Source organism: Motacilla alba, chromosome 2 (genome assembly GCF_015832195.1).
Source record: "Motacilla alba alba isolate MOTALB_02 chromosome 2, Motacilla_alba_V1.0_pri, whole genome shotgun sequence".
Lineage (NCBI taxonomy): Eukaryota > Metazoa > Chordata > Aves > Passeriformes > Motacillidae > Motacilla > Motacilla alba.
The window spans coordinates 11,449,648-11,462,957 of record NC_052017.1 but is presented as its reverse complement, the minus strand read 5'-3'; the positions used below and the strand labels follow the sequence as shown (position 1 = coordinate 11,462,957).

The 13,310-nt window shown below is 37.2% G+C and overlaps 1 protein-coding gene across 4 annotated transcripts in view; it reads right to left on the bottom strand.

Annotated features, from left to right (window-relative positions):
• Positions 1-339: 339 nt before the first annotated feature.
• LOC119696864 (phosphofructokinase, platelet) overlaps positions 340-13,310 on the bottom strand; it is a 42,678-nt gene continuing 29,707 nt past the window's right edge. Inside the window, exons 16-23 of one of the 4 annotated variants that reach the window (XM_038126711.1) lie at positions 8,415-8,567; positions 4,643-4,807; positions 3,565-3,626; positions 2,953-3,064; positions 2,087-2,186; positions 1,761-1,766; positions 1,351-1,456; positions 340-873 (exon numbers count right to left, since the gene is read on the bottom strand). In XM_038126711.1, the coding sequence (XP_037982639.1) occupies positions 723-873; positions 1,351-1,456; positions 1,761-1,766; positions 2,087-2,186; positions 2,953-3,064; positions 3,565-3,626; positions 4,643-4,807; positions 8,415-8,567 (855 nt within the window). In that variant the 3' untranslated portion in view covers positions 340-722. The remainder of the gene's footprint in view (positions 874-1,350; positions 1,457-1,760; positions 1,767-2,086; positions 2,187-2,952; positions 3,065-3,564; positions 3,627-4,642; positions 4,808-8,414; positions 8,568-13,310) is intronic. The other 3 variants (XM_038126713.1, XM_038126710.1, XM_038126712.1) reach the window with 3 other exon arrangements.

The window sequence follows — 13,310 nt, the reverse complement described above, 5'->3', positions numbered from 1 at the left end:
TCTGACCAGTATTGGGGGTGTTAATCTTAAAGAAGCTCTAAGAATAAGGAAATACGAAGCAAGGGCCAGGTTACACCCTTATGAATCTCACCTTGCTAAAGCTGTTTACCCACTCCCAACCCCAAGAACTAGTTTTATCATTCCTGTACAAGGGGAAATTTTTCCAACTCCTAGCCTGATCCTGAAGCAGCAATGAAAATACACTTGCCCTGGTGTGACTGACTACTTCCTGCAGAACTGAGGAAGGAAAAGGGGAGTTTCTTTTACCTTTGCTGGCGTCTGTAGAGAATCCTTAAAGTGCTATTCCCCTAGCTGTTTAAAAGCAAGTGAACACACATGTGATGTTTGCAACAGTATTTTATTTCACTTCAGAAACATTAAGCACATCCTGTAACTCAACACAAGAACTAGCCATCTACACTTATTTTTGGGTGTAAGTACTCTGAAACAAAGTGCAGTAGATGAGTAACTTACGGAGTGCATAGAACGGTGTTGCACTTGCTTGTTTAAGGGCAGTATCAGTACTGGTGTTCTCCATTAGATGCAAGGGTTGGTTTCAAATATAACACACAAACAGGACAAAATCTGTGTGACAGCTGAACGTCTTGTTTCACATAAAGTGCTGGAACAATAATTTAAATGTTACAAAACAAAGCTTTAACGATTCTAAAGCATTGTTACTCACAATGTGCATCTATGACAACAATCTAAATGTGGTGTGTTTAGATGGCTCCGGTCTCAGCTTCCTTTGGGAGCATGGCCACGTGTTCCAGCTGGCCTGAGTCTGACACGTCGTAGCTGGTCTTGTACTTGGCCAGGATCTTCATCAGCGGTCGCAGCTTCAGCCACCACTGCTCCTTGGGAATCCTGTGTCTGGGGGGGGAAACAGGGAGGTGAAATACATGGGGTATAGGCAAACAACTTCCTTAGGAATGGAATCGGGCATGACCGTCATGCAGGGATGTAAAACACTGACACAAAACGAGAAGAATCAAGGAGAGAATCCCAAAGAAATGAACAGGTCTTACTGGAAGATGTTAAGCATAATACTAAATTTGGCACAAAAATGCTGCCCCGCTGAACTGAAACAGAAGTAAAGTAATTCTAGGCACTAAGGTAACGCCAATCACACAACTTAACAGGACAGCAGAGTCCCAGACTTCACCATGAGACTTTCAGGTGTAAGGAGGATGAAGTAAAAGCACAAAGGCAAGAGAGAAGCAAACAATCCAAGTGGATCTGGCAGAATTCAGGCCTGAGGCAAAAGCAGTAAGGCTTGGGAAGTGTTTGTTTGAAGTGGTGCAAGGCAGGCTGTGGTGAGGTGTTTACCACCAGGCAGTGCATACGTACACAAAGTCTGTTTCACTCTTCAGCTCAGCCACGGGCTGGAAAACAAGGTTGCGTCTCCGCATTCCCAGCAAACAAACCGAGTCGTCGGTATTGGCAAATACTTTTCCTAAAAAGAATGAAGTAATTCAGCATCTTTCTTACACGTATAAGGGCAAATACAACTTTTCTGTAATTAAACTAAACAAAAACTTACAGTAGCCTAATTTCAGCTATCGATTATTTAATGGACTGATATAACATCAAATTAGTGCTTTAATAGGATTAGATCTTCACTTTTTAGCTTAACTTCAGTGATTAGCAATGAAATAACAGTGCAGTTAAACAACAAAGTGATTGAATTTTAGCATCCAGTTTTAGATCAGATTTTAGGAAGTAGTGCTTTACAATAATTCTTGAAGACAAAATATTACCTCCTTCTGTCTCCCATGAAGGCAGCATGAAACAAAAAAGAACAAATGTAACTATACAAACATCAATTCCTGCATGCATGAAAAGCTTCCATCACACTGGCTATTTTGTTTAAGATGATGAAACAGCTATCAGAATTACTGGCCTCACTCAAGTGGAAATGCTCATACAGCAAGAAGCACAGCAAGGCACTACTGACTAATAAAAACACCAAGATGGGAAGAAGCATGTTGACTAACAAATATTCATATGTTTGCAAAGTGGAGGAGTCTTACATACTGACAGACAATCAAAGACAGTAACAAGAGACTGCACCAAGTTTCTGCACCTTTCCGGTAGGTTTCCTTCAGTTTTTTGGAGATCCACTGCATAGCTTTTGCTGAAATTTTTGTCCCAAAATTTCTATCAAATGGTGAAGGTGCTCCACCCTGTGTGAAAATTGAATTCTGGGTTAGCTTATCAAAGCAGGATTGGTGTTTGTTTGTTTTATTAGTTATCTCTGCTAATGGCCTGCTCCTACCTCTGATTTCCATTTCCCCTACTTAGAAAAACAAACCAAAAGCCCCACCCCATTAGTCAGTCTATGGTGTTTAAAATTTGTGTTCAGCACCTGTGGAATTCTCACAGAATCAATACTAATTCTCACTTAGAAGAATGGAGGGGGCTGTGCATTTTCCTCCACCTCAGCCTCAGTGATAAGTGTAGCCAAATCAGGAACTCCCTTTGCCCACCAACCAGCTGCACAGTGAGATAAAGCAATGCAGACAACACAGGCCAAAGGAGTAGCTCATTTCTGTCTCTTTCACAAAAACACCCATCTGCATAGACTTTCTTAATGAAATCTCTGCTCTTCAAGAGGGTTCAAGAGGCAGAGACATTATGGATGGGCAGATAATTGTATTATGAAGGTATTACAATTAAATGTAAGACAAAAAGTGGAATTATTTATTAATATAGACAGAAGAGGAATAAAAATAAAATTCATAAATAATCTAATGCATTTTTCCTAGATTTTTAAAAAGGGTTTGCAATAAAACCTGATGCTAAGAAATCCTTCTGAGTTACTTACAAACAAAAATCCACATTTTTTTCCTTAATCTTGAGTCAGACTTGTTTCAAATGCTTGAATAGTGTAGTGTATATACTTTGTGCATACAAAGTTAGTGCTGTCTGTAACTGTAGGGTTGTATTTACCTGCTGCATATGGCCCAATACATTTTTTCGACAGTCAAACACTCCTTTTCCTTCTTCAGAATACAGCTGATAAATGAAATCAGTTGTGTAGTTCTCATTGCAATTCTCATTTCTGTAACAATTAAGGCCAGATAGTTAGCAAATTTACTCTAAAGCACTGGATGTCTTTGCAGCTACTGAATGACAAGTCTCTTCCCTTTTTTTGATAACAGTAATCCTAGCTGGGACATTTTCATCTGATCACATCCACTCACTTTTATGTAACAGGCTCATGATTTTTAGGGTTTTTATAGTAAAGGCCACTGAGTGACACGCTACCTTTAGTAAGAAGGAATCTGGAATAACAGACAAACCCAATGAGAAAACAGACTGAAAAGAGGATGAAGTATTAGATTACAGAGCAAATATATTTACATAGAAAGAAGTTTTAGACTTGCACTTCCAGACAGGTCCCAGAATTGCCTTTTGGAGCAACAGCTTTTCTAAAAATCTCAAGTTAAAGGAATAATCAAGGAATATAGACTTGGAGTGTCATTCCAAGTGGCCAAGCAGCCTACCTGGCTGGGAATGCTCAGTATCACTGATACCATCAAGACAACTACTTCTACTTACCTCAGCACTAGACCACGCTGGATACTGGTTTTCATTTTTTCAGTCAAGTGTTCCACATTAGCCTAGAAACAGAAGTATTTTTAAAGATCCATACAGAACTCTATCTGAAACAACTTTATTGAGCCTACATTTCCTGAGAACTTCTGTCGAATATTTCACATAAAGCAAGCACTATGTGCAAATTCAAATTATCAAGATTTTTGGAGATGCAGGATAACATGCTGTGTATGGCAATTCATCTTGGGTTAAAACTAACATCTTTCTCTATATCAGAAGTAACCGATTTTATTAAATCAAATGAGGTTTTTATATGCTATAGTGGTACAGCATCCAGCTTGATGTACATAAAAATACACAAATTGCCACTGAAGTTTACAGCCTGCCCTTACTTCCAGTCCTGCTAACAACTGCGTGGAGATAAGTTCTGATTCATTTCACATCTCTGTGCTTCTCAGGAAATTTCTATCCTTTTAGCTTTGTGTTTGTCCACGACTGCAGCTAGCACTAACCATCTCAGAAGTGTAAAGTCCTCAGAGCAGACAAATTCCATATCAGCCTGTGTTTGTACTACACCGTAATCTGTAATCCTTAATGCCTGAGGGCTTTATTTTAGTAACACTTCCAGACATGCTCTGAATAGCTGTGGTAACAGAGTCAGTATCTAATAAACCTGACATACTGGTCAGTTCTTGTCCTGAACAGCCTCTAAATACAATTCTTCCATAATGAAAAAATATTGTTCTCTTGTTTTTGGCTTTATTTTAAAACTACCCAAGTCTGTTCATTTAATTTGAATTTCAATCAGAAGACTAAAAATGAAATAATCAATCTAGTAGTGCCTAATGGCCAATGCTATTATTTTTTTGTCATTTTACTGAACTTGGGTGTCAACAGTGATTGTGTCTACACTCCTTTATATAATGTTATGGCACAGGAATTGGCAAGACAAGCGCAGATTTCAGGCCCAAGCTCAGCTGTTTTTTAATTTCATGAGCCATCTACTTCAAGTATACACATTATGATACGCACGTACAACAGCTTCAGATCTACTTAAGAATGAACAAAAGGTGCTGAATACCTGGAGCTCTCTGATATCAAACTGCTCTTCGAAGATGTAGGCAGCATCAGCTCCTGCTGCCAGGGCCCCCATGTTGGCCAGGTAGCCGCAGTAGCCGCCCATGGTCTCGATGATGAACACGCGGCGCTTGGTGCCGCTGGCCGACTGCTTGATGCGGTCACACGTCTGCTCAGAGACACCACAGCCTGAGTATGCACTACAACCCCTCACTGCTTAGTTTTTGTATGTCATGCAACTTTGTGTCACCTACTGGCAACAAAAAAGTTAAAAATAAAGCATTTATAAAGAATGAATCTTTAAAGAAGTCCGAAATGGCACAGCCCAGGTAGTGATAATAATTATCCAATAAAGGGTTTCTTAGAAATCATATACTGAACACCAGGGTAGAAATAAAATGTTTTTCAACTACCAACTCTTAACATCTACTTGCTTCCTGCAAATACTGAAACAAGAATTCATTTTGGTTTGCAGTGGCATTAACAATTGTGTATCTGCATTTTCTAACACAGATACAGGTAGATATACTGAAGCTTTTCAAGGAATTGTGGGATGAATTAACTTCTCTTCTTTATTCATTACTTTAAGGTTACTTCTTCTTAGTATTGATATTAAAATTTCCTGCAGTCCCACCTATACTGAACTTCTTAAGTCCTGAGCATGTATTGCCCAATAACTTTCCAGTAATGATTTCCACATAAATATAATTCTTTCAAGCACTACTGGTGCCTGTTTTAAAATGCTTTTGGTTTTTTACTAATGTGTACATAGTTACTGTAAGAAGACTGAAATCTCCACTTGCACCTTGCTCTGACCAGCATAAGGAATGTTCTCTACACAGAGATCTATTACTTACGTGAAACAAGTTAACACCATATTTATTAACGCTGCCTAAGAGAAGCAGAAAGTAACAAGACAGAGGCAATCTCCAGTGTGGCAAGACCTAGGAATCTTAGGAAAACATTGTAATTCAGGAAAATGAAGAAACCTAGGAACTAGTTTACTATCCACCTTTAGGTTTTACTCAAGAATCTATCTGATGAACTCACCTCCTGGAATGAATTTTTCTTCCATTTGAAGTTATTTTAAAGTTGTTGATTAATGTATTTTCCTTTCAGAAAGCAAGTCAGAGAAATAAAGAGGCCCTATTTTCTTCTTTGTCTTAGAAACAAATAAATAAATAGGTTATACCACACTTCGTGACAGGAAGAACTTTGTGAAACTGATGTAGTGTCCCAAGACCAGTTCTGTTTAATAAAAATGGAAATGAAAGTACCTGGAAAGTTTGTCATCTTGCAACCTGAATTATGATAACATTAAAAAATCCTTATGACTTTCTGATTTTTAGAATGAGTAATTGTAGGTGCTGTAGTATTTGAGGTATTTCTAGTTCACAGTTTTTTAAAACCAGAACTTCATTCAGCTAACTGAAAATACTACTTCAGGCTGAAATTCAGATTGTGAGCAATATGGTCCTTAAAACCATACCTAACACATCACAGAACAAATCATTACCTGATACATGAGAAAACTTAATGTAAAAACTCTAGAACTTCTAACATAATACAGTTTAACGCATTTAAAGACTAAGACCAGTGTATGCATGTATTTAGGTCAAGCTAGCAAAAGCTAATTTAATTTATACATATTTTATTTATGTATTTGCATATATGCATATTTTGTGCTTACACACAAAAGTGCAGCATTCACATGAATTTATTCAGAATATGGACATTCTGAATAAATATCCATATCCCAAGCAGAGAAGTATCTCCATAACAAACTACGTCATGAAAGTCTATGTTGACTTTCTATCAATTTTTCAAAATGACACTTTTATGTGTCTTGGGTTTTACAGCGTCCCCAGGCATTTTACTTTCTCCTTGCAGACATTGTTTCATGAAAATTTTTGCAGAATACTGTAGCACTGGGGCAATTTAACTCATTTCTTAAAGAGCTGCCTGAAACTGGATAGCTACTACGTGTTTAACTTACATTGTAAAACCATCTTGTCTTTAGACAATAAAGATAACATGTGAAGATTTCCACCATTTTGAGAGACTTCAAATATTTGTAAGCCCCAAGATTTCTAAAAAGATTTTCCACCTGATGGCAGGAGAATGAAATTTTCTGCCTTTTGAGAATCTCCAAGTACTAAGCAAGGAGGTAAATTAGTCATGGCCTATGGGACTAATCACTTGAAATCTACTTAGAAAGATTTCTGTTCTTGACCGTACAAGAGATGGAGTGCAAACTTTCTACTACTCTTGCTTTCTCAGAATGATTGTGACAGAAATACCCAAATATGAAATTGGCACAGATAAACTTAAATGAATTATTAATTCATACACCACACTACAGGCTGGAAAAGCCAAACCTCAAATGCTTGGGGTAGGTTTCAGACATCATAAACAAGGCATGAGAGCTCTTTTTGGAATTCTATTGCTAGTTGAGCTTTCATAAGAACTGACCCAGCTTAATGAAAAATCCTAATGTTTGAAATATCAAATCAAGTGTTCTGCTATTAACAATAACTAAACATCCTGATGACAATAAAATTCAAATGATGCAACCCTATTTTTTTACAGATAGTATTACTGATATCTATACAAACTGTAATTAAATTAGTACCAAAACCAATTACATAAGAGGAAGCAGCACTATATGCAATCATTTGTTGCCCCATTGTGTTTCTAAAGTTACTACTTTTGAAGGGGCATCATTCACAGTTAGCAGTCTTAGCTACTTCCATAAATGTCAGGCCAAGGGGGGAAAAAGCTGAAGGAGTGGTGAAGTACCCACGTCCTGCCTATGAACGTTGCTACGTGATGAGCCCACATGACACCTTAGGACATCTCAGCCCAGGGATGCTGCACTGCAGCTCCCAAAGGTCAGGCCACCCTGTCTCCTGCCACAGCTCTTCCAGTTATCTACTGAGCTTTTTCACTCACTGCGTAAGAACACTGTGTAAAGCAGGAAAACAAACCTGCGTTTCCCAACCCCCTGAATCTGTAGTCTTGATTTCACTTCCTTGGCAAATTATTTCATGATTAGTTATATAGTTTGCTAATGATGGGTTTGATAAAACTCAGGGCTGGTAAGATTTACTCATTTGTTTGCATTACATCTCAGCTCAGTTCCCTCTGCTGTGTCTTAAGCAGAGTAACTAGGACTGAAAGAGCTCATAAAACAGTGGCACCCAAGGGAAAAACTATGGTAGACTAAAACTAGAACACTGATTGTTCTGACCCTGCACTGTTCAGTTGAACATCAGTGACAGACTAAACTGCTTATACTATCCATGCATTTATATGCACTTAATGTATGTTAAGCCTAAGGGAGTCTACGGGATTATTCATGTGTTTAGTGTTAATCATGTACTTAAAGTGCTCTACTGCACTGAGCTCAGTCAATAGTTCATCCAACAAATGGGGCATTTATTTATAAAATATGTGCTTTCTTCTTTTACTTAAGCAATACCTAAGATAAAAATGAAATTGAAGAAAGCAAAATATTTGATTCTCAGTAAAAGCAAATACCCTAAGCACTAATGCAGGAGGAGTCTTGAAGAGCAAAAGAGAGGACCCAAAAATCAAGCATTAAACATAATACTTTTTCTAAAGTTAATCTTTAATCAGTCTGGGAAAACTTAACTATTAACTATTAAAAACACAAGTAACTGAGTTATTTAAGAAAACCAGACATTTCAAAGTCTTTAAGTATCCTCATCTTATGCATTTTATCATCTTAACTTTTAAAAGATATGCAGTCTTACCTCCACAATAGCATTCAAGGCAGTGTCAGTACCAAGGCAATAGTCTGTGCCTGGCACATTGTTGCTAATAGTAGCAGGCACAACACACATAGGAACGCTAAACTCCTCAAAGCTGGCACGCGCCTCGTAGAGCTGCAGACAACTTTCAAAGGCCTGAAGCAGTGGTACAAGTGTGAGTGAAACATTCCTTGTCTTTCGACTGCTCTGCTAATGACTCCTGGCATGTGATGGTAAATGTGGCTGTCCATTGGCCCAAGTAAATACAACTGGTGAGATTATTTGTGGGGGGTGGAAATATCCTGTACATACCACAACAGTGCACTGGGGTTGCATTGGCACAATGCTCTTTGAAGAAATGCAGAGGATTAGTACAAGTTAGTACAGACTGAAGGTGAAGTGTGCACAGCAGAGAGGTCTGAAGCAGCTGAGTAGGAAAGAATGGCAAAAAGCTAGACTGGAAATCATTCCACAAGAAAGAAGCTAAAGAACAGAGTTTGATGCATGCTAAGGAGCTTAGAAAGTTAACTAGTAAAACCCTTGCAACTTGAAGAAAATGCTTAAAGAAAGACACTTAAAAAAAAAAACTATGTTATCCTAGAAAGTAAAGACACGCATCTATTTCCACCAAGAGAAAGGAAAAAAAAGTTCACCCATGCCTTCAAAGTTTCTATCAACATCACACATCTACCTTTGTGAACACAGACTGGATGTAAGCCTAGAAAAATCTAGGGAACATATGCACATGGATGAGTTAATAAAGTTTGCAAGTATAGTTCAAGGATTCTTTGAAAAGCAGTTTTAGGTCCTTGGAAAGACTCCAAACTCTACAAAATACATTATGTCAAAAGGACTAGGTGCTCCTAGTGGATGTCAAAATAAATGTTAAGATTTTGCAGCTGTGTTAAGTAAACATACATTACATTATTCCAATTATTTTTAATCTAAACTCATCAGCATCTCTCATGAAGTGTGGCAATTTTTCAAACTGCCTGTGTAATGGCTCTCCACCAGAAAGCCTGATTACATAGTACACGACATTTTCATCTCTTTCTCCCAGAAACTGATGTTCACAGAAGTCTCATTTTCTTGATTTCTCAAATCAGTTCAGAGAAGCCAATTACTGCAGATCAAAATTAGATACCTATTGAGGTATCTCCAGGCATATCTCCACAGTGACTGGTTTAAGGAAAAACTTAGAAGAAAATTATGGGTAAATCCCCTACCTGTGAGACTTCTCCTTCTGAGCTTTTGTCCTAGACAGAGCAGATCCTGTTCAGTGAGAAGACAGGATATTTATGGCTGTAGGTGCATAAGTGCAAACCAATTTTCTAAAAAAATCTCTCTCTTCTGACTGTTTTGTAAATGAAATGGCTCAGTGCTATACTTTCAGTTTGAGGTTGAAACACAGCCTAAAAGATGGCACTTTCAGCCCCAAAGAGCTCAGAAGTAGCACAGCCAAGAGCAACAAATAGGAAGGGTTTATTTGGGATTTGGTTTTTTGAGTGGCTGAGACTTCACTTAGGAAATTTCAGTAATTGCCTGGCCCAACTCAGCCCAGTCAGGCTGCTCTGAACTTTCATTTCTATTAAAAGAATAAAGACATACAAAGTAACAGTGGTTTGGTAAAACCACACAGCTTCCTGGAGATCTGCAGAACATGAGTTTCTCTAAAAGGTTTTATTTTAAGACTTCTGGAAAAACAAGTCAAAGGGAGATGTAGAGCAATAACTGACGTAACTGGTTAGTCTGCATTTATGGTATGTTAAGATGCAGTTATGATATGTTTTACTTGCATTAAATATTGCCATTTTATTTGATGCAAGTGATTTCAGCCAACATATCCAATGATTGTACCTTCACCAAGCATGAGCATTAGATGATTATATGCAACATCTTTGCATCACTGTGGCAAAACATGAAAATGCTTTTAATATATGGTCACTTAATTATAAAGGGTAAATAAGTGATCAGTGGTTTTAGCAACTGCTACGCTAGGACATTTTTTTAAAAAATTACTACAGTAAGGCCATAGAGGGATACTTCACTATGTTAATAAAATGGTTTAATTATTTCCTACTCTTTTATTGGATTTGTCTTACTAAAAAGGTTGTTGCCATAACCAACATAACAAAGGATGCTTTATAAAAATGCTGCAGTCAAGCAAAGACTACTGTTTGTTGACTTTAAGATGATCTAAATACAAATGGCCACTGAAGGGAATGGAGTTACTGGCCTTACTCCACATCAGCTTTTACCAGGACTGAAGGAGATGAAAAATTAACAGGTTAGCTAGTGGCCTGGCTATTTTTCAGCTTCCTGGTTCAGAGTAATGTGGAGCCACACATGCTACTGGGAGAGTACAGGTGTCTGTTTTCCACAGGAAATGTGTGGAGACTGCCTTAAGGCATCTGACTGTAGCATTCTTTGTTCCTCAAGGGACGTTTAATTTTTTTTCCCCCCCACAAAACCAAATCATCAGTGTGTACCTCCTTTTCCCTTGGTGAAAAGAAAGGTAAGATTGTCAAAGAAACAAAATAGAAAGTTTCAGCCTCTCCCTTTTTCAGGTTTCATTATTCTCATCTAGCTCATACGTTTCCTTTCATTTAATGGTTGGAGGTCTGACATCCAAAATAACATCCTATTCATTTTATTGAATTAGCAACATACTTGAAAATATAGATATTTTTATTATCATAGTTATTTTAGTGATGCTTTATTTAATAGAAAATTTGAAGTTCATGTTCCTATCCTGCAATCCTACAAGGATAACTTTTTATGTCTATATACATCAGCCTTAAGCATATTCTCAGGTAGAAACATCCAGCTTTTCGCAGGAACTTTATGTTGTCATTAGCAGTTTTTTTAATATTCTGAAAAGTGAAGTGAAATACAGTTTATCATAAATTTAAAACACTATTCAAAAGATAAATCAAATTTGAAGCCGAGATTTTAAAACAGAAGTGAAAAAAATGGAACATTTTAAAAGGGTCCCATGATCTGTTATAGAATCTAAATTAGTTTTTGAGAAATGTATCCACTGTTTATTGCCTTTGTGAGCAGCACACTCTTTACTAATCTCTCATTCAGAAGTTATGTATCTGTTAAGTCTGTTTTTGTTTCTCTTTTTAAATGCAGAATTTTAACACATTTTATCAGCAAATGTTTCAGCATACTATTTACACTTGACAAGTTAAAACAACTGACAAGTGCCAAATGATGCCAAAGAGCAACAATCCCTGATTACCAGCACAATTGTACTTACCTTACTAGAGGTAGGCAACAGCACGCAAGTAAGAACCGTAGCACAGAAAAACTAAGTGTGATGACACTTTGGTGCTCTGACAGCACTGAGAAACTGAGCACTTTTGGTGCTCTGACAGCACTGTGAACTCTGATACATTTATTGACCTAACTGTGGTAATAGGAATACAACCTACATATAAACTTGATAAAATGGATATTCATGTCCACCTCCTGCTTTTGTTTACCACAGTCAATTGTATGACATGTACTGAGCTTATCTGGTCACATTTAACAGGGGCACAGTTGCTACTGCACCTGATCTCAGCATGGCACAAGAATGAAAGGATGTATTTTTCACTGGGAGTTTTTGTGAACCCTGTTCAAACAATCAGAGCAAAAAACTGAAAAGATGTTTTCTGAACGCAAAAGTCTACTCCCTCCAAACAAACAAACAACAAAAAAATCAACATAAATTTAATTTTCCACTCAACTGAACATAAATCTTGCAAAGCCATTACTTTTCATATTTAATCCAGAGAAAAATCGAGGCACAATTAAATGCAAAACAACCAGAAGAAAGCCATTTGCAAAAAAAATAAAAGCTTTGAAAAGTTTTCAACTATCTCACTGAAAATACAAATGTTTTATCTAATGAAGGCAAACGACACCTAGAAACCTAAACAGAAAAGCAAACCCCAGCAACACAGACTGACTGACTACTATATATCCCCTCTGCATGAAATAACCTATAAAAAGAAGTCAGTTTGGTTAACAAAGTTTATAAAGATAAGAAAAGAGGGAAAGCAGATGTTATGCACAATCATTTTACTCACCTTAGTTCATGATCAGTCATTTTGGACAGATATTTTTATTTACCAGAACTGGAAACAACATCAACACTTATAACCCAAGTAGTCAATGAAGAATTAATTCAGTGAATTTTAGTTAGCTTACAGTCTTATTCAAGGCAATACTCCAGGAAACTGATATTTCCTAACTGGAGGATTTCTTTTGATGAAGTTAAAATTATTTATGTTGGACTGGTGGAAAAAAAAATTATGGCAGTGCATTCAAAGTGGGTGGCATCTGAAGAAATGGCATCTTGAAATTAAAAATCTATTGTGATTAAAATTTTCAAATACATTTAAGTGATAAGAGAACTGTCATTTAATTTTCAAAAGCAACTTGAAACTCTTTTTGTCCAACTGACTAAGTTTTCTGTTCAACTGAAATTAGTATTAGAGAACTGAGGAATGGCTGTGGCTGGAAGGGATCTCTGGAGATCATGTGGTCCAACCCCCTGCCAAGGCAGGACCACCTGAGCAAATGACACAGGAACAATCCAGGAGGGTTTGGATTATCTCCACAGGAGACTGCACAACCTCCCTGGGCAGCTTTCTCCAGTGATCTATTGCACTCGAAGTAGAGAAGCTTTTCCCTCATAAGAGATTAAACATTCAATTTTTACTTTATGTTGTATTACTGGATTTGATTTTTAAAAAATTACTTAACATGTCTCAACTCTTTTATTAAATCTCCTATTAGGAGAATAAATGTAATGCCTATTATTGAGAAATACAGATTTTATATATTCTCTTAGAGGAGTAAAGATGTTACATAACTAAGAACCTCCTTCTCAACAGAGCAACTTTC